Raw genomic sequence first — 20,575 nt, 5'->3', positions numbered from 1 at the left:
ACATCACATTGTTTTCTCGCTTGATCGTCCCACATTTCTCACACACATCTCGGAAAGAAACAAAATAACAATAAAAACATGAAAAAGGTCCAACCATCAGCTGATAATCATGTGATATATCTGTGAAAATCCATTTCCGGTTGAAAAAGGCAGAAAAAGCTGCCTTGATGCTTAGTCGTAAAATTAACGTTCGTGAATACCAATGATCATTGGTTGATGATTTGTCGTTGATCATGGGTTGAACGATCCGATGTTTAGCAACCGGTTTGGTGAATACGGCCGATAGCATCCACCTCAGGTCCGAGACTATCCAGAATTGGTTTACTGTTATAGTGCGATATGAATTCAACTTATTCAGAACTAAAATTATCTCAGCATTTATGCAGGTGCGATGATCTTTCAAAAATAAATTTCTTCCATAATGTTATGATTAATTTTTAGTATTATTCTTTATTTCTCATGCAAATTTTAGAAGCGAGCAGAAAATACATAAATGAAAGCTGAAGCATTTGGTAAAAGCAGCAGAAGAAGATTTGAAACCAGTATCTACCAGTTGACTAGTAACAAGACGGCGGGAATATTCTGATTTTCTGTGTTGTGTGTTTACATATAACGAATTTCTTTGGATGTGGAAACGATTTTATTGACATCAGAATGTCGGTAAGTTTGATTTTGCTTAATATCGATTATGCTTTGTAAATGTGTAGTATCAGACAAAAGAAACGTTTTAGATATTTATCAATATTTGCTTGAAATCAAATGATGATGACAGTTTAACTATTTATGTATATAAAGTTAATCTTTAATGGTTTGCTGGCATAATTTAATCAGATATTGGAACCGAAAATTATTTAATTATTTTACTTGAAGCAGAATTTCAAAATTTTTACTGCAATTTAGTTAATTTTTGTTTAATATGACATACCGTTTGAGACTCATACCTGCTGTATGCCAGTCTTGTTCTGATTGTTTAATTGAGATAATTAAAGTTATATCTTTTTTTTCTGATGATATTCCCTAGTAAAAAAAAAATTTTTTTTGCTCCTTTGTAATTTCCTATTATGTATAATGACATTCTAGAAGTATTTTGCAGTAAGATAACTGCTGACAAATGTTATTGTAACGCATTCTTATTGGTAATTAGTTGAAAATCTCAGCTGGTAAAGAGTTGAAAGAATATATCTTAATGGATGAACATCTTGGTGAGATAAAAATTGTCTTTGGGACCTTTTTTAAACCTATTGATCTTGTTATTACTAAGTTATCATATTCCAGTGTATGTTGCATCTATTTTGACCAAAGAAATGATGTCAAAGTTGGATCATTCCACATCAAATGAACTAAAAAAAATAAGATTTGTTTTCCATGATTTCTAATTTTGGTGAAAATTTGCCTTTTTCTTTCTTTAATGGACATGAATGTATAAATTATTTTGTACATCTGCAATGATTCAGATTTTTAAACATTGTGTATTTATTCCTCTCATTGATGTGAATAATGTATAAATTATTTTTGTATATCAAATATGGTTCAGGTTTTATAGGTTGTTAGGAATTTCACAGTTTCTACTGATTTGATGGAGAAAGCTAAATTTATGTTAAGATGAAAAATTATCTTTTTTTATGACTTAACTTAAATGAGAATTTTATGAATATGCATTGATGCTTATCAAATCTTAAAAATAAATTCTGTCCAAGGCAATTTTCAAGAAGGAATCAATAAAGATAAACCAGAAAATCTGTAAATATGGCCATAAAAACTTTTGAAGGGTTATTTATATATATTTTTTAAATAATGTGTGGAGTTCTATGCCTACTGGAGTATCTTTCAAAAGAAAAGAATACATATATATTGTTCTTATAATATTCTGTATAATCTAAAAAATTCAAATAAACGATTTTTGAAATTTTAATAATTTTTTTTTACTTTACAGAAATTTTTTTTAAAAAGCACTGATTTTTAAAATTATAGTATATTAAATTGAAATTTCGTTTCGTTTAAATACAACTATTTTTATTTTAAAAGATATGAAAAGTCACTGTAATTATGTACTGCAATCAAGAATACAAACTTGGCTTCAAGAAACAGAGTTTTAAAACAAATAATTTATTAAATGAACAGTTTAATTACAAAGCTAGGCCCATGCACCAAGAAGCCAAATTATTATGACCAGTTGGTACTTATATGTAGAATGGCCATAGTTTCCATTAGAGAATGAGATAGTTATAAAAAGGGAATGCAGGGTAAGTGAAGCATCAGTTACGCTGTGTTGCATGGGAAGAAATGGGCAAAATATATGATTTCAATGAGTCTGAACATGGGATGAAAGTAGCGAAATGTTAGAACAAGTATCAACAAAATGGCTGCACTCTTGAAGTGGTTGGGAGCAGCGATTATTAATGTTTACAGAAAGTGGACTGTCAAGTAGAAAACCAGATTTTTGCATCATGCTTGGGATGGTTGTCATAGGTTACTGAATGCTCGATCTGAAAGAAGACTTGTCATAGTTGTGCAGTCCAACAGAAGAGCTACAATATGTCAAATTGTGAGAAATCTTAATCAAAGGACAACTGCAAAGATCTTTAAACAGTCTGTTCACCACACTTTACCCTGTGATTTGGACAACAACATGTTTGAAAGCCTTTGTCTGCCTTGAACAAGAGCATATGTTTCCATTTTCCAAAAGAGCACAACAATTGGACAGTAGATTATTGAAAAAGTGTCATTTGGTCCAGTGAGGTGTTTTCAATCATATCATGCACACATAGACTGTGAATATGGAGAAAACAGCACAAACTGCATTGCAACAAGCTATTGGTAGCAATATTATGGTTTGGGAGATGTTTTTTGGATATTCTGTGGATCCTTTGATTAGTGGGGAACAGTTTCTCAATATTGCAATATTGAAGGATATTTAAGTGTTATTGCAGATGTAGTATGTCCTGTTATTTTAATGGTACACTTTGCCAGGGATGGATAATTCCCTCAGGATAGTGCTTGTATTTATAAAGATGGTATTGATAGATAGAAGATAGAATTAACCATTTCATATTAGAAATATATTAGAACATATTCATTTTTGAAATGATGAATGCTATATGTGGGTAGTTCAGGGTGGCCAGCAGACCAGGAATCATCGGGTATTCTGGGAGGTTGGGAAATTTATTATAAAACTGGATTTTTTTTTTTTTTTTTTTATAATTTTTATTGAACACTAGGTGGTATCTGGCACGTAGCAGCTGCAGAAAAAATAATTTTGGAAATGTCGTTTGAAATTTGAAGTAGCTGTCTTGTTTAATTAGGAATAATAGAAAGAATGTTATTTATTATTTATTTTCTTGTTGACAATGAATACATTCATTGAAAATGAATGATATATAAAGGAGAAGTATAAATAATATTTTTTTTATAATTTATTATTCAAGTGCTTTAGGGTAGACATTATTTTTGGTCTTTCCCGTCTTCACAAAAACAAATAAATTTCTTGGCTGTCCAACTCATGAGCATCCAACATACAACAAGGCCATGTGAAAAACGTGGATCTTCTAGGTTCAGTTCACACTTGAAGTGATTGACCTTGTGCCTGGTTGATGGTCATCGAGAATGCAAGTCAGATTGGGAACTGCAGTCATTTAAAATCAAAAGGCTTGTGGAATAATGGGGCTCTTTGGGAATAATGGGAATGTGTGGAATGTGCACATCATCTCCGTTCGACTTTCTGTTAAGGATAGTTGCCTTGATTTTTGCTGGATGTTGGTCTTCTGATTCTGATGTGCGTTATTGTTTAGCATAAAAACGTTGTCTGCTGATTTTTGCTGCATGCTGATCTTGAGATTCTAAAGCACGTGAATTTGCAATTCATAAACAATTTGCAATTCATAAACAATTTGCTTCATTGTTCCTCTTTTATTTGAGTAACTTGAATTTGCTTATTTCTACGTGCTTGCCCGGTTGATCTAAGTGATGAACGTTTGGGAGGTATATTTTTTGACGAAACAATTAACATTGTATATGCTTGTATAACCGAAATATCGTTTATCGTTTCACTGAATAAACAGAAAAATTACTGTCTGCATTGGAAAACTTACCTTGATATAACTATATATGTATAACTTACCTTGATCGGCATCGATAATAATAATTCTATTTTAAGCATGCAAGATAAACTCGGAATAATATGTGCGGTTTGACACACCCAAAATAATTTCCCGTTGAGTGAAAATATCTTGTGTAGATGACTATTATTTAACGAAAAGAGAAAAAATTAGTGCTTTCACTTAATATTTTCGATTTCATTTCATTCACATTGATTGGCATTGATGATGATAATTTTGTATGATATAAGTGTGATTAACCCCGAATGACATGTGCCGTTTACTGTTTGTCTTTTGTCAATTTTAAAATAATGTTGAATAATAGAAATGTATGAAACAATTCGTTTGTAAATTTTGTGTTCAAAATAAATGCTAATATTTCTACTATGCCTGTAACTTTAGTGCAAGTGCAAGTGATAAGTTGGCAAAGGAACGGTTGACACGCATAAAATATGAACTAACAAAAATTTATTTTTATATAATAGATATAATAATTGTACTATGCCTGTAACCATCACAAGTGCAAACAATAAATGGGGAAAGTTTTATCGCAATCGGAGAAACAGTACAGCAGTGCATAAAATACGAGCAAACAAAAATTAATTTTATATATTAGATGATAATTCGCTGGTGTTTTTTCATAAGTGGAATGAAACATTGGCAACTAATGAAAATCAAACTTTTACTGATAGTCTAAAATAAACTATGGAAGAGAAAGATTAACCACCATATCTAATTTATTGCATATATGTATAAATATATAATATTTTCACTAAAAGTTTTGATTTTATTTTTTTTTCAAAACGAAAAGTTATCGACGTTATTAGTGAAAATGGTTTTGTGTAGTGTGGGAAAAGGCAATCAAATTAAAGTCCAGCTCCTTTTACTATTATGATTTTAAGTTTTAATGGTCTCGTTTATTTAAAAAGATATATATGGAGCTATTCCCCCTCCCCTTTTTCTTCCATCAAATCGATCATACCGTGAGTTATGAGAGTGAAAGTATGGATATTAATATTCAAATTTGGGTATTAATATTCAAGTATGGGTATTACATTTTAGGTATTAATATTCAAAACTGGTTATAAAATATTGATACATTATTATAATTCCAAAACAATTTATTTTAATTAAATAAGTATTTTAGAATAGAAGTTTTCCCCCTCTTCTTAGAGATCTTTTTGTTGAACTATGAAACATGGATATTATTGCTATTATTTCCATAAAACATTTTTTTTTTGTGTGTGTGTGTGTTTAATTTTAAACATTATGAACATGAATTATTAAATTCTTCATATGGATGACATGAAATGGATGTTTTTGCTAACATTTTCTTGTAACATGTTTTTTTTTTATTTTGAGTTTGTTTAAAATTCTCCATACATTCAACAGAAAGCTTTATTATTTAAAAATAATATTAAACATGAGAAATAAGTTTGTTTGATACATTATAGGTACACATGCTCCAACGTATATTAAAATAATACTTAATGAGCCTTTTTTCGTCCAAATCCCTCTTTCTGTGCGTTACCGTTCATTGAAATGCTGGAAAAGTTATCCGGAAACGGCAGTATGAAATGCTTACTGTGCCATACTTCTGGCAATGCGAAAAACATTCGAACTTCAATTTTGATTGTTTTCGATTTTGAAGAATTTGTTTAAATTATGCCTGATGAATATATGTAATCTTTTATTCATTTGTAAAAAAGAAAACATAGATTGATCCGATCAACAGAAAATAATAATACAGCAAAATGAATTGGAAACACGAAGGAGATATATTAAACATTGAAGAAGTTGCTCTAAAGACATTTACAGTGAAGTCACTTTATAAAGTACATTACACATTTGATCATCATTCTTATTTTGGAATAATCGATTGAAGAACCTATTAAAAAGATTTTACTGTACTATATTGAAATGCAATTCATTGGAGTATGCAATTACATCAGTCCATTACGTAAAATCTAATATGATGAGATTATAATTTGAAGTCATAAATTTTCAATCATCGCAATTTTTTCATGTTTTATGAATGTCCCCATTCATTTGCAAATTATAGTTTGTTGGACCAGTTTGTTTTCAAATTTTAGTTTTTACTAAAGAAAAAGAAACTTCTGGATCTGATACTTGAAATTTTTTAAAATAAAAAAAAAAGTTTTTTCAAAACTTTTATTCTTTTAGGTTTATATTTTAAAATTTATTTTTCTTTTTTTCCCCTCTTCTTTTTACAACTTTTAGAAAAAAGTTGTTCTTAGTGAAATATCTCTTTACATGTAAACGTTTATCCTGATAAAAGCACAGCATAAAAACAGTATTTTATCGTGTTTTCACCATAACATCAAAGCATATTATCACACAAAAGTTATTTCTTCATCATTTTAAAGATTTTTCAATAAATAAATAAAATAAAGCTTTTTAACTATATGAATTTTGTTTGAATGAATGCATTTTTTTCTTTGGTTTTAATAATTGTTGAAAAATCAGTTTTTAACACAATTTGTAACAATAACTTTTATTATAATGAAATTCAAAACAATATCATTACTTCTTCGAATTATTGAGTCGCATTATTTCAAAGCTGTTAAAGATGTGATTAATAACATCCTTTCTTTGCTTTAATTTAAACTTTAAAAAATTTTAAGCAGTTCATTGAATATGAGTTTTGTTAAATTTTGAAGTAATGCTATATATTGTCTGCTGCTTAAATTCCTTTTAAAAAATGCTTCAACTGGCATTTTTTAAAAAAAAAATTTTTTCATCTAACTACGGAGCTGACTTTTTAAAAAAATTTTTAGTTTCATGAATTTATTTCCATTGTTTATGAAAACTAGGACTTAAAGTATTTTAATTTCTTTGTAAAGTATATATTCACATTTTTTTGTAATTTTTTAAAAGTTAAAATTATATTGCATATAGGTTAGAAAGTAGGCTTTTATTAAATGGTTATACCATTCAATAAAGGCCTTTACTAAACTTAAGAAGTAAAAAACAGTTAGACAGTTTTTATATAATCTGATCATTTCTGAATTCTACTATTCTTTTGTATTTAAAAAAAAAAAAATGGTCTAAAATCACATTTAGAATATAGCTTTGTTCTGTCCTCAATTTCATGGCAGTTTTGCCAGTCTTATGATGGTAGCCATTCTGGAATGTTTTAGTTCTTTGTTTTAAAAGACTGGAAATAAAATTACTAAATGTAGTGAATTAATGCACGAGGAAAGTTACACATTCCATCCCAGCCAATTTGAATCTTATTTTCTGTCGCATATATAAAAATCAAATACAAAATTTTTGGTCTTGCTATGCTTCTACATTATTATCAACATTTTCATAAATGATATATACATCTAAAAGATTTGTTAATTTTAAGAAATGTTGAAAGAGAGCAGAGATCTTTATTGTTAATCTTATAAAAGTTGGCTTAATTTTTTGGTATTGATAGTTTTTTTCCCCCCTTTCATTTTTACAGCTATTTTTATGTTTTTGTCAAAACCAAAAAGGCATAATTGTTTTACATTAGAAAACGTTGGGCTTAATTTGGACATTGAAGTAAATAATAAAATTTAAAGAACACATTTAAAATTAATTAAAAAAGTTTTTTAAAGTAAAAACTGTATATTATTATAAATTAGAAAACATCCTTTGCTTAGAAAAAAAAATAGATTTACATGTGCAAAGGTGCTTAATTTTTTTTTTTTTTTTTTTTGACTAAGGCACCTTAAAGTATATAATTTTTGCAGCAGTCTCTCACTATGCCCCCTGTGATTGTGGTGATTCAACCCTACTTACTTAGTAGGTTCTGGAAATTTAAGTTTATAATCTGTTCTCTTGTTATTGGGCACTATTTCTTTTCTCTCTCTTGTAATAATTTAGTTTAACATTTTAAACTTAATATGTTTTAATTAATAATTGATTTTTGCATCAGTATTTCCTTTTTCTTGCCCTCCACATTTGTTCCAAACTTATTTATTAAAAGGGATATTACTCGAATTTTTTATGCTTAATATCCCAAAAATAATAGAAAAATGTTAAAAAAAATTATCAGCTTGCACAATTTTTTGCAGTTTTTGAAAAAAAAATTAGTCTATGTATAAATTCATATATTATCTGTTCTGTGTATTTGTCATAGAAACTGGCTGAGTGAAAATGGATCCATGATAATTCCTGCAAAAATGGGGTCATGGGGAAAACCTCCTGTTCCAATGACTAAATGTTCTAATTTTAAGACTGCACATCTCCAATTTCTTTAAAAAATCATGTTTTTAATATTTTAGAGCAGGCTTGGCATTATTCAATTATGCTGAAAATTTCTCGATCTCATCTTTACATCAATTTGCTGCATTTTAAGGGTCCTTGTTGAAGAAATTCACACATTGATTTCTTGCAATCTCCTTTGAACGAAAAAAAGGCTGGTCTAGCCCCTTGGCTGGTTGATGAAAATAATGCATAGTGTTTATTATTTCAAAGTTTTTGTATTATTTTTTTTAACTTTTAAAATCAGTTATTCTTTTAAGAATAAATAGTATAAAAATTGTTCTTAAATCGATGTATTTATCAAAATTCAAAATTGGATGTGTTGGTCTACATGAAGCAAAATATATGTATCTATTCAGAACTAATATTGTGCATTAGAAATCCTTTTGATTTTTAAGTAACATCTACTTATATTAAAGTATTTATAATTTAATAGGGCATCAGTTATCTGAATAATAATCAACCAAAACATTAGGAAAAACAAAAATGTTCTTGTCAGCAAATTTAAATTATCATGTCTTCTAGTTTTACTAATGCTATTGTACTGCAGTACTATTCCTCTTCATGCCAACTGGCCTATGTGGCAAATCTCACATCTTCAATAGCATGTGAATATTCATTTGTAACAGACAGTATTGTAATTTTGTACTGTTTGCAATGGTGATTAAATGTTAATGCATTGTTTCAGTATTTCTGGTAAACTTAAAGTAAAAAACCCGTTGAAAAATAACTAGTGGATCAAACTTAGCTTGTGAATATGGAGAAAAAGAGCATTAAAAAGAGCAGTGATGGTATTACAAAATTTATGAATGTACTTGATGGTGGATATGGAATCTTTCATAGAAAAATTATGAAAATGGTAGAAAATCAGTATTTAGGTTATGTTATTTACACATGGTTCATGAAAGTGTATAATTAAAAGACCAGTAAATGTCTCTTAATTGCAAATCTCTTACATAAACCTGAAGAATTCATAGATAGATACAATAATTTTTATTGAATTGTATAATATATATTCCCTTCTTCTTTTCTGAAATCATCAAGCATTAACTTACAACTAGGCATTCTGAAAATAGTTTGTTGCTGATTGATAACACCCCAATTCATTTCTCTGAACTAGGGTGGGGTGTGAAGGGTTCCTCTGCTGATGCTACTTTCTGATGTTAGTCCCCCAACTGATCTACCAGGAGGATGCCGAAAGGTATTATGGTTAATGGTTATAAATGGGGAAGAATATGAAAAAAACAATTCAGCTAGTATATACACCAATATTAATTTGAATGTTGTGTATATGACAGCAGATGCTTGGGCTTCTATCAAGAACTTTATGATAGCAAGCACTTGTAATAAGCATCTTCCATCAAATGAATGTATTACTGCACTTGAAGAGCCACTACAAAACTAATTTGTATCCGATCTGGCTGGATTAATTAAAGAATCTTTAGGATTTGAAGAATACAACTAATGATATATTCAAAATTGTCTCGAATGTGATATTGATGAATTTGGATATCAAGTTTTGTGATGAACACTAAATCCTTGCCAATGTCGCTAATGACCTTTGCAGTGGCAAGGAAAAATGCATTGAAAACAACCCTGCTGGAAAAAGATGATCTGGTAAAGAAGTTTTTCATTGCCTTGATATTGTTGTGAAGTGGTTAGAACAGTGAGAAGAATCTGATGTTATCTTTTAAGACAAATGTATTATTGTATAGCCAAAAAGAAAAAGAAAAAAAGTCTCTAAAGCAAAAACATTGCAGACTTCATTTCTGCAATTAAATTTTTATGCATTCATACAAATTGTTTCTTTTTTCTTATGCGCATGATGTTGCAACTTATATACTAACCTTCCATTTTGCTATGACATCAAGTATAAGCATAAACCAAGGCATATATTTTGTGTATGTTCAGGTAGCTTGCTGTGCTTTGCCATGTGCCATTGTTTTTTCAGTCTTTTTTAAGTTGAAGTAATGGCTCACAAATTATATTAATATTATTTATAAATAATAGATATCTTATGAGTTCTTTGATTTCATTTTCTAAGCCCCAAATGTCTTCTGAATTTTGCTACATTTCCATCAAATGTGCTACTACTTTTTAAGATTTATGCCATAGAATATATTTATATTTTTGTGTTTAATATCTATTTCTTTAATTCATACTGCTATACTGTTTATACTATTTCTTTATTTCATACTGCTGCTATGACAAACAATTTTTTTTTTTTTTACAAATGTTAGGTTATACAGAAATTTAGCTTCTCAAATAGCCAAAACTTCATCTTAAAAGCAAGTGTACCTTCATCTATTCAATGTTCTCTGCTCATACTGTAGTTAAAGAAAATCTTTAAAGTATTTTGTTGGGATGGTTCTGTTGGAACTGCTTGATGATATTGGCATTTATAACCCTATAAATATGAATAATAAGGTTATTATTTAATAAATAAAATTCTCTAAATCAAATATTTCTTTTTACTGAATTAAATGAAAAGGGAACTATTTCTTGAAATCATCCATTGTTATCTAGGGGATATAATTTATTATTTTCAGGCATGCTAAAAAGTTGGGTCAGTATTTATTTTCTTATTGCATGTTTGTCGAATTTGACTGAAAATCAAGTATAGTCAATTTTATAACAGATATAAAGCTTTCTTATTAAAGTAATGTCTGTGTTTTGGCTTAATGTCTGCTTGAATGTTTTTGTTAATTATGAAATTTGGAATTATTTTACTTATTTGTTGGGATCTTTTTAGTGTGTCAGCTTAATATCAAACATCACTAACTTAAATATTTTAACATTTTAGAAAGTGATATTTAACAATAAACTGATCAGTGAATATGATTGTATTGGTTCTAAAGTTGCTTGCATCATATAAATATAGACAAATGTTATTACACTATACATTTGAAGTGCCTATTATTTGGTTTATGGTTAAAGGTCATTCTACATAAATTCAACACAGAAAAAGACAATTTTTATCCTCACCAACTCTGATTTTCTTGAAACTTGGCACAGGTGTACTATTGGTATATACTTAGAAAAATATGAAATTTTGCTTAGATATGTCTAGTTGTTTATGAATTGTAGATCTCAAAATTTCTCATAAATGGTGCTAAAAGTAAGGAACAGCATTTTGCATAATCTTTCCTATGATATGCAACACCATATAGGTTCAGATAAGAAAAAATGTCTCAAAAATCAATTTAATAATTTCATTTTTTCAAAAAGTACATGTTTTAAAAGTTTCAAATTAATTCCATGAATAGTGTGAATTATTAAAAATCACAGGGCAAAATATAAATTTGGATGATTTGTTAAAAAAATGAAAACTGAATCTCTTTTTCATGAAGTAATGTTTTTAAAGAAATTTAAATAATAAATTTAATTAAACTAATAATTACAATAATTAGTTTATAATAAATAGTTTAGTGTATGTTTATAATACTATGCACTAGTATTATAAACTAGTAGATATATAATAGTTAGTGTATAGTTTATAATAAATTTGTTTAAATGAAATAGTGGAAAATAGTAGATATAGTGATAATCAATAGAAATAGTTGATTAAAATGCTAGAATTATGGCACATCGAAAGTAAAAAGAATTTCAACTATGAAGCATGAACTTTTAGTTGCTGCTGCTGAAAGCTCTTCATCAGAAAGTGATAATGACACTGAGAAATCAGAAATTGTTAAAAATCTGAAAATTAAATTTTCCAGTTGTACAAGTTGGATAAAAAAGTTAATGCTTCTAACATGTTTATCTGAAAATTGGAGCATTAGAAAGATAATGCATGGATTTAATGCTGCAAACTACACTGTCAGGCAATCAAAAAGAATTCTTAAAGAAAAAGGTTTCTAGAAACCAGGGAAAAGTTTGCTAATAGAACGTTGATTTTATAAGCATGATGAAATTAGTAGGGCAATGCTGGATATTAAAGATATGGAAGCAGATGGAAGTAAATCATTTCGAAAAGACTCGTACTATGTAACCTTATAGAAGCATATAAATATTTTAAGGACAAGTTTATCAACTTAAAAATAAGTTTCTCTAAATTTGCTGAATAAAGACCTAAGCATCATGTGTTAGCCAGTCAAAGTGGCACACACTCTGTTTGTGTGTGCACTATTCAACTAAAATGAAAAAAAGGAATGAAAATACTAAGTTGATTATTGTAATGGTAAAATGCAAAATTATAAGCAGTATATTGCAAAAATGCTTTGGAATCCATCATCCATTGATTGTAACATGGGAAAATGTGCTTGCTGTCCAAATGGAACTAAGGTATGTAAAATTTTGGAAGAATCCTTTGGTGAAAATTCAATTAAATACTAACAATTCTGCCAATGGTTTACAGTTGATCATTGTAACCTACAAATTTTGGAGAAGGATTCAGAAGATTTTATTGATTTGTTCTACATCAGGTTATCTTCTTTGGTTCAGCATGATTTCATTGCCAAGCAGCAGAGATCTTTCCTTAATACAAATCTGAAAGAATCAGAATTGGTTGTCATCTTTGATTTTTTAAAAATTGCAACTTTATCCTACAAGATGAAGCACAGAGTTTCCACTGGGAAAGCCAGCAGGTCACAATCCATCCTTTGATTATATATTTCAAAGAGGAAAACCAAGTTCAGCATGTCAGTTACACAATTATTTCTGATTCCTTAGAGCACAATTCAATTGCTGTATACACCTTTCAAAAGAAACTTATCCTTCTTTGACATTCAAATTTGAAAATTTTCCAAGAAAGATTATTTGTTTTTCAGACGTATATGGCTCAATACGGGGGGGGGGGGGGGATCTTCTGATTGTATCAAAATGATTTTAAAATGGGAGGAAGGTGGCATTTTTTTTGCCACAGCTGATGGTAAAGGACCTTGTGATGGACTACAAGGTTCTGCAAAGAGACTGACAGCTCAATCTAGTTTGAAAAGACACAATGGAAACCAAATTTAAATGCCACTACAACTTTTTGAATGGTTGGTTCAAAATATTACCAATATAGATTTTTTTTGTTCAACTCAACAAGACTATGCTGAATCAGAATGTTTTTTTAAATATCCTTTTGATCAAGTATTGTCCATCAATGGAACAGTGCAGTACCATACATTCATTCCCATATCTATATCTAAAATATTAGTGAAAAACGTTTCTTTGGATTCAAAAGTGTTTGAAAAGGATTTGTCAAAATCTCCTGATAAACTTAAATTAACATGCATTTCAAGATATATAACTGCTATCTATGAAGAAAATTGGTTTCTTGATTATGTTTTAGAGAAAAATGAATACTTCAGTAAAGTAAATGTTACTTTTCTGCATCCTTTTCCTATCCATGAAATTCTGATATTCTGTGGATCTCAAATATGGATGTTCTGGCAAAAGTAAATCCTGCGACTCCTATTGGAAGAACTTGTGTTCTTGACAGTGATGTAGATCAAGCAAATGAAACTTTTTCAAGCTTAAAATGATAAACAGATCCTATTATTTAATAGTAAATTTTGTTAGATACATTAGTGGAATCTTTATATCAATGTTCATGTTTATTTTTATAAAAATGTCAATATTAGCATTATTGTATCGAGTGAAATGAATTCAAAGTTGAATTCATAGAAAAGAATCTGTAGTTTTTATTTTTTTTCAACAGTGAATTATCATCCAAAATTTTTATTTTGCCTTGTAATTTACATTGCAAACTAGTTGTTTTAATTAATTTGAAGATTTGAAAATATGTATTTTTTTTAAAGAAAAAAAAATAAGATTTTAAATTAGATTTTAAGAAATTTTTCTTATTTGAACCTATATAGTGTTGCATACCATATCAAAGAGCATGAAAACTGCTGTAAAATGGCATCTATACCAGGTATCTAATTCAAGTAGGAAAGCTCCTATAGCAATTCAAAAAATTGCAGTTTACTGTTTTTAGCCCCTTTAGAGATTTATAATTAAAAAAATGACTTTGACATATCTCTATAAATTTTCATACTTTTCCAAGTCTATATCAGTAGTATATCTGCCAAATTTCAAGCAAATCCGAGATGATGAGGTTTACACCCTGTGCAGAGTTGACATGGAATGACCTTTTAGTGTTTAAATTTCAAAGACATGGTTAATTTGTTTAACAATTTTTATGATTAATTGTTTAAATTTAGATATGAAACCTAAATGTTATTGATGTATTTATGGTTGCAAGCATTCCTCCTTAAAGCATATTTTAATATTTTGCCTATATATATATATATATATATATATATATATATATATATATATATATATATATATATATATATATTATTAAATTATTAGTATTAATGAAACTTTTCATAAAATTGCTTATTTAAGATATTCAATGATCTTTTTTGCAGAATTTGTTAATTAAATTTTATATCATAATTTACTTCAAACTGATTTCTTTTTACCTTAATCAGATGAAAAATTTATGGTAGTATAATAAGATGATCCCAAAGAAAAGGCAAGACATTTTGTCATTCATCTAACAATCTATATATGAACTTACTGTATTCTTTGAAGGATGTGTTATAAAACTGCCAATTTTATGCCAGGCTATCCTTGTTTGATATGAAGTATATGATATCAGAAGCACTTCCTGAACTGTAATTAACTCATTATTAGCTATCATTTCATTTTCTTGAATCGATCATATGTGTTTGTCAGTAGTCTTAAATGAAATAAATGGAAAAAACATGGGAATAATCATTATTACAAATAAGAAGTTGAAATATGGAATTCTGATGTAAAAATCAATTGAAAATATTAATATAAAAAAATGTAATAATTGTACTAGACATTTGCTATGTGAAACTATTTCTATTAAATCTCTTCTTTTAAAATTTGACTTTTTTTTTTTTCTAACTTTTTCTCTAAATTATTCTTAACATAACTTCTCTCTGTTTTAGGTTGCAACTAATAGCATTTTGAAATTACTTAGTGATTTATCATCTTCTTCTGACAAGATTGTTGAAGAAAATGCATCAGAATTCATGCTTCCTCGTATTTCAGAATGGATATCTCTGGTCAAAAACAAAGCTCGTAGCATTGTAGAAAGGTAACTAATATTGTAATACATTTTAAACATTATAAATCAAATCAAAGCAGTTTAATTAATATAATATATTAACACATTACTTTCTTGATATTTATTTCTCTAAAATAGTGATTCCCAACCTGTTGAACATGGTATGATGATATGAAGAGAATTAAAAAAAAAATTCTTGAAACTAATCATTGCAAGAATATTAAAAAGGATACATTCTTTTAATAAAAATTACTCTTTTGCAAAATAGGAATTCAAAATATTGTAGGACTAGGAAATTAAGAATTGCTGATTAAAAAATGTAACAATAAAGGATGCTTATCAGTTATATTTTTATTGTGTTCCGTAATGTGAAAAAAAAAAAAAAATCTAAAAGTTGGCCTACACTTTCAGTTTATTTAATGTTTTTTCTTTAAACTTATTGAAGTGGATTTATCTTCAAAACTGCAGTATATATATCAATAAATGTATGATTTGCTGTTATATAGTTTTTTATGACTTAAATCTGCAATACAAGAGAATTAGTTGTAGTTCATTGATTTTCTATAGAATTATCATTATGCATTTTCTTTATTAAAATTTATGACATGTATTTTTGAAGATTGAACTTGCAAGAAAATAAGTTTAGTAGAACAATTGCTTTCATTTGATTTGTAAAACTGCAATATCTGTTAACAGCCAGTAAATATTTAATACAGTTTAATCAAGCTATCATGATGTGATAAATAATAAATATGTAAGTTCTTGATTTTGACCTTCAAATTATTAAGAAATAAACATATCAACTGTATGTATTTTTTAGGAGAGAATATTAATATATTATTATACTATAGTATAATGTTGTACTCAGACACGTTTTGCTAAGGTATTAAAAAGTTTGAATATTAGTGAAATATTTGATTTCACTCTGTTTTTACCATCTTCTGTTATCTTAAAAATAAATATAAGTACATTTCTTTTATTTTAATATTCAGCTTGATGTGTTTTTCAAAGAAAGGAAAAAAATGAGCATTTTACTGTGAAACAAGTTGCATAGTTATCTAGATTTTTAAGCAATGAAAGTGATGAATAGGGTATATATTCCTGTATATCATAATAATAACTGGTTAATTGATTTAATAATTTTTCAGATAATAAAAAAAGACTAGAATTGCTTGTATATTTAGTGTTTATTGTTTTACTATACAATTATTTTTAATACAAATTTTGTGTCACAAAAGTATATAAATGAAGAGTTAAAATTTTGAAAACTATAACTTGACTTCTTTCTGGTCAAAATCATTTGATTAATTTTCAAATTGAATGGCTTTGAATATTTGAATGGCAAGATTGAATGGCTTTGAATATTTGGCTGAACATTTTCACACATGAAAGTATTGTAACATTGTCATAGGAACTGTTCTTAATTATTTGTTTCTCTTATTCCATTCAACCTCAAAAAACAAAGGAACACAGAAGTTGTTATAACATAATTTATAATCTTATGTTTTAAATTTAAATTCATAATTTCTGAAAAAAATTAATGTTATTTGAAGTGATAAAAACTTGTGATTTATTTTTATATAACTATCAGTTATTTTTTTAATACATTGTAGGATTTCATATTGAGATAAAAGATTAATTTTAAGACTGGGCATTCAAGTAAAATATCAGTTTTATATTGTCATTTATTGTCAGCTATGTGTAACAATTAAAAAGTTGAAATATATAATAGTGTATTCTGTTATATGTCCTTTAACTAATTTGTTTTTAACTAACTATTAACTAATTTTAGTTTGTATTTTCTGTTGATATGTATGTTTTTACTTTTCTGTTAGCATGTATTTTTATGTATATTTGTTTTAATTTAGTGAAAGTGTGGACTCTGAATCTGGAGTGGTACCAAGCTTAATGCCCTTTTTAAAAGGTTCTAGTAAGAAAGGTCCTAGAGTTTCTACAGTGTTGACAGAAATTCAGAAGTTACATCTACATAAGAGAGGAAAAGATAATGTAAAAAGTCGTAAATCACGACGGTTTTCAGTAAAGACTCCATTGCAACGGAAGTCTGATATAAAAGGCACTAATGAGACTTTCTTTATTCGTTCAGAAAATGATACACCAAAATTGAAAATACCACCTCCAGTTACTAAAATAGATGGAATTAGTTACAGTCAAAATGTTAATAGTTCAGCATCATCAAGTGAAAGAAAGGAAGAAACTCCTCTTGCAACATTTACTCCTGCAAGTGGAAAAAGTACTTCTAAGATAAAGGACAGAAATTCCAAGAGAAAATCATCATCAGAGCTCTCACTAGAAAAGGTTAAAAAATCTAAAGTGAGTATTGATGAGGTAAATGACCTCAGAGAGAGAGAGAAGTCAATGCAGAATTCTAATGTAGAAGAGGTATTAATTTTTCTTGTTTTAGGATATTAATATTATAAGTTAAAGTATCAGCTGATCAATAGAATAGATTGCAATTTTTAAATGATTGAATGAGATTCTTACTCATTAATTAAGAAATATATTAACTATTATTTATGATGTAAAATTTATGCTGATTTTTTAACAAAACTTATTTTAAGTAGAGAGAACGGGACGGGGCTCTGTTTTGAGAGGAATGTACAGTTACTATCTGCAAAATAATTATTTTATGAAATATTTAAAAATTGGTTGGATTTTTAAATATTTAAGCTTTATTTAAATATATTTAAATTTATGGAAAATTTAATTAAAATAACTTTAAGTAGATTGAAAAAATCATGGTATGACATGGAGAGTGGGGTATTGTTCTTGTCATTTTATTAAATTTCAAAATTATGTCCATCTCAAAATAATTGAGAAGTTAGTATAACAAAATCGGATCAATCTTAAAAACCACTTATGTACCTTAGATGATCCATTTTGGGTTCTGATTCTTTTAATGCATATGAAGTAGAATATTCCATTCCAATAATTTGTTGCTATGAGAACGTGTAAAATATACAAGGGTCCAAGGTTAATCTTCGAGGTGAATTTTTATTATGATTGCTTTTTCAGAATTCAATTTGTTTATGATCTACTTTACTAATTGCTTAGCTTATTAATTTTAAGTTGTTTTTTCCCATTATTACTTAAAATATATTGCACTGATATTTATTTGCTCATATGTAATTTGTATGCTGATAAGGTACAAATAACAAAGTTTTCCCTTTCGACCTGAAAAAATAATTGTTTGGTCACTGAAGAATTATTGAGGGATTATTATTCTTTTCTACGTTTGCATAAGTATTAATATATTACATCTAGATGTTTTAACCGTAATTGTACAATTTTTGTATATATCCTTATAATTTTATTTCTCATTAGCTGATGAAATCAAAAAATTCATCGCTGTTGCCTAATAATGCTAATATCAAGTCATCTGTTGTTGCAAATGCTGTAGTCCTCAAAGAAAACCGTGTATTGCGATCTAAAATAGAAACAAAACAAGAGAAAGCTGTTGAAAATCGTAAAAATATCTTGGCTCTTCGACAGCAGAAACTACAACAAAACAAAAGGTAATTTTGTAAACAGTGAAATTCTTAATTTCCTTATCAGTGCATTTCATTTAACTTCTGATATCTGTAGTTGTTGATATATATCAGGGAGGGTTGCCATGTAGCCGGGAAAACCTGGAAAACATTGCGAATTTAAAAACTGTCACCAGGAAAATGCAGCGAAATTTGAAAATTGTCGTGAAAACCAGAAAGTGCAGGGAATTTTAAGTTTCTTAGGCATTTTTTCCCCAATTAAAAAATGCCGATCTCTAAAGATTCCAAGAATAAAAGATTGCAGTCATTACATCTAAAAATAAAACAATATCATTCGCAATTGTGTAATATCTACCCCCCCCCCTTTTTTTTTTGTATAGATCAGTCCAGTTTCAATTTGCTCGATAGTTATTCTTTTTCCTTGATATTTCCAAATTGCTGCTAATGAGCATGCGAGGGACTTCTGTTACTGTGTGCAAAACTAGAATACATTTCTCTGGCGGGAACATTTCAATCTGCGGTGGCAGCGTGGTGTTGTTTAGTCTACCATACTTGAGTTATTGATTGGTTTACGTATTATTTGGGAAACTGTGAGCTTGTTCAAAGAAGATTAGAGATTTTTTTTTAACGATGAGCTGCTCAAAATCCATATTTAAAATAAAAGGGACGAATAAAAAACCCATCAAAACTGATTTTGCAGAATTAGTTCGAAAAGTTCTGCAAAAAATCCATTTGTTGTGTACTGCTCGCTTTGTAAGAAAATAAGAATCCTAAGTAATATTGGCAAACAGGCACTTACTAGTCATGCCAAAAAAGGAAAACAAACAAGGCTGCATGCAAATTCCTAAGAGTGATCATTAATGTTCGACTTAGTATCTAAAAGGAATACAAGAAAATATGATATGCGAAATCTGGAAACGTCAGATTGAATGTTCGACCGATTTCGAACGTTTTAGTTCAAGAATAATAATATAAAGCTAGATTTTTCTGGATTTTAAAACTTGTGGTGTCACATTTGTCCTTTAATGCATGCAATGATATCGGAAATATTTTCACATGTGTTCACCGAGAGTGAAACTTAAAAATGTGCGTTAAGCCATACAAAAATGTTGTACCTTATTTGGTAAGGATAAGCTGTATGGAACTAATGGCTGAAAAATCTGCTGAAATGGATGCCCAAATACATAAATTGACGAAAATAAATAAAATACCCCCCCCCCCCAATGAACACACACAAAAAAAAACACATAAAGCAAAATTACTTTATTTTAAAGTAACTTTGCTTTGTTATGTTTTTTAAAGGAATCATTAAATGATTTGTATCATGATAACAAAATTGTTTTGTATTTTATTTCCCTCGAGTCCTTAATTTTGTGTCACTTACATTTAAAAAGCATGAGAAGTAATATATCCCTCCTTAATATATAAATTTTATTTTGATATGCTATTATTTCGAATAATGTTAAATTGTTGCTTTTTCCACTCCTTAAAATCATATTGCATTATAACTATATTCTCTTTCACCCTAATTTGGCAGTACTGTAAAAGGTAGAAAATGTTACGTTCCGCGTTGGGAAAGAGTTCCTCATCAATTTTGACTTTAAAATGATTAAAATGTACAGAAATTTTTCAAATAATATCACAAATTACAGAAATCTTTTTTTTTTTTTTTATCAGTGCAT

At 28.2% G+C, this 20,575-nt stretch overlaps 1 protein-coding gene across 1 annotated transcript in view; it reads left to right on the top strand.

Annotated features, from left to right (window-relative positions):
* Positions 1–434: 434 nt before the first annotated feature.
* The window catches only part of LOC129959065 (inner centromere protein A-like), a 48,297-nt gene continuing 28,156 nt past the window's right edge, over positions 435–20,575 (top strand). Inside the window, exons 1-4 of the mRNA XM_056071861.1 lie at positions 435–660; positions 15,269–15,417; positions 17,256–17,787; positions 18,730–18,920. Coding sequence (XP_055927836.1) covers positions 655–660; positions 15,269–15,417; positions 17,256–17,787; positions 18,730–18,920 — 878 coding nt within the window. The 5' untranslated portion in view covers positions 435–654. The remainder of the gene's footprint in view (positions 661–15,268; positions 15,418–17,255; positions 17,788–18,729; positions 18,921–20,575) is intronic.

Source organism: Argiope bruennichi, chromosome X1 (genome assembly GCF_947563725.1).
Source record: "Argiope bruennichi chromosome X1, qqArgBrue1.1, whole genome shotgun sequence".
Taxonomy (NCBI): Eukaryota; Metazoa; Arthropoda; class Arachnida; order Araneae; family Araneidae; genus Argiope; species Argiope bruennichi.
This window is presented reverse-complemented; position numbering and strand designations above follow the sequence as displayed.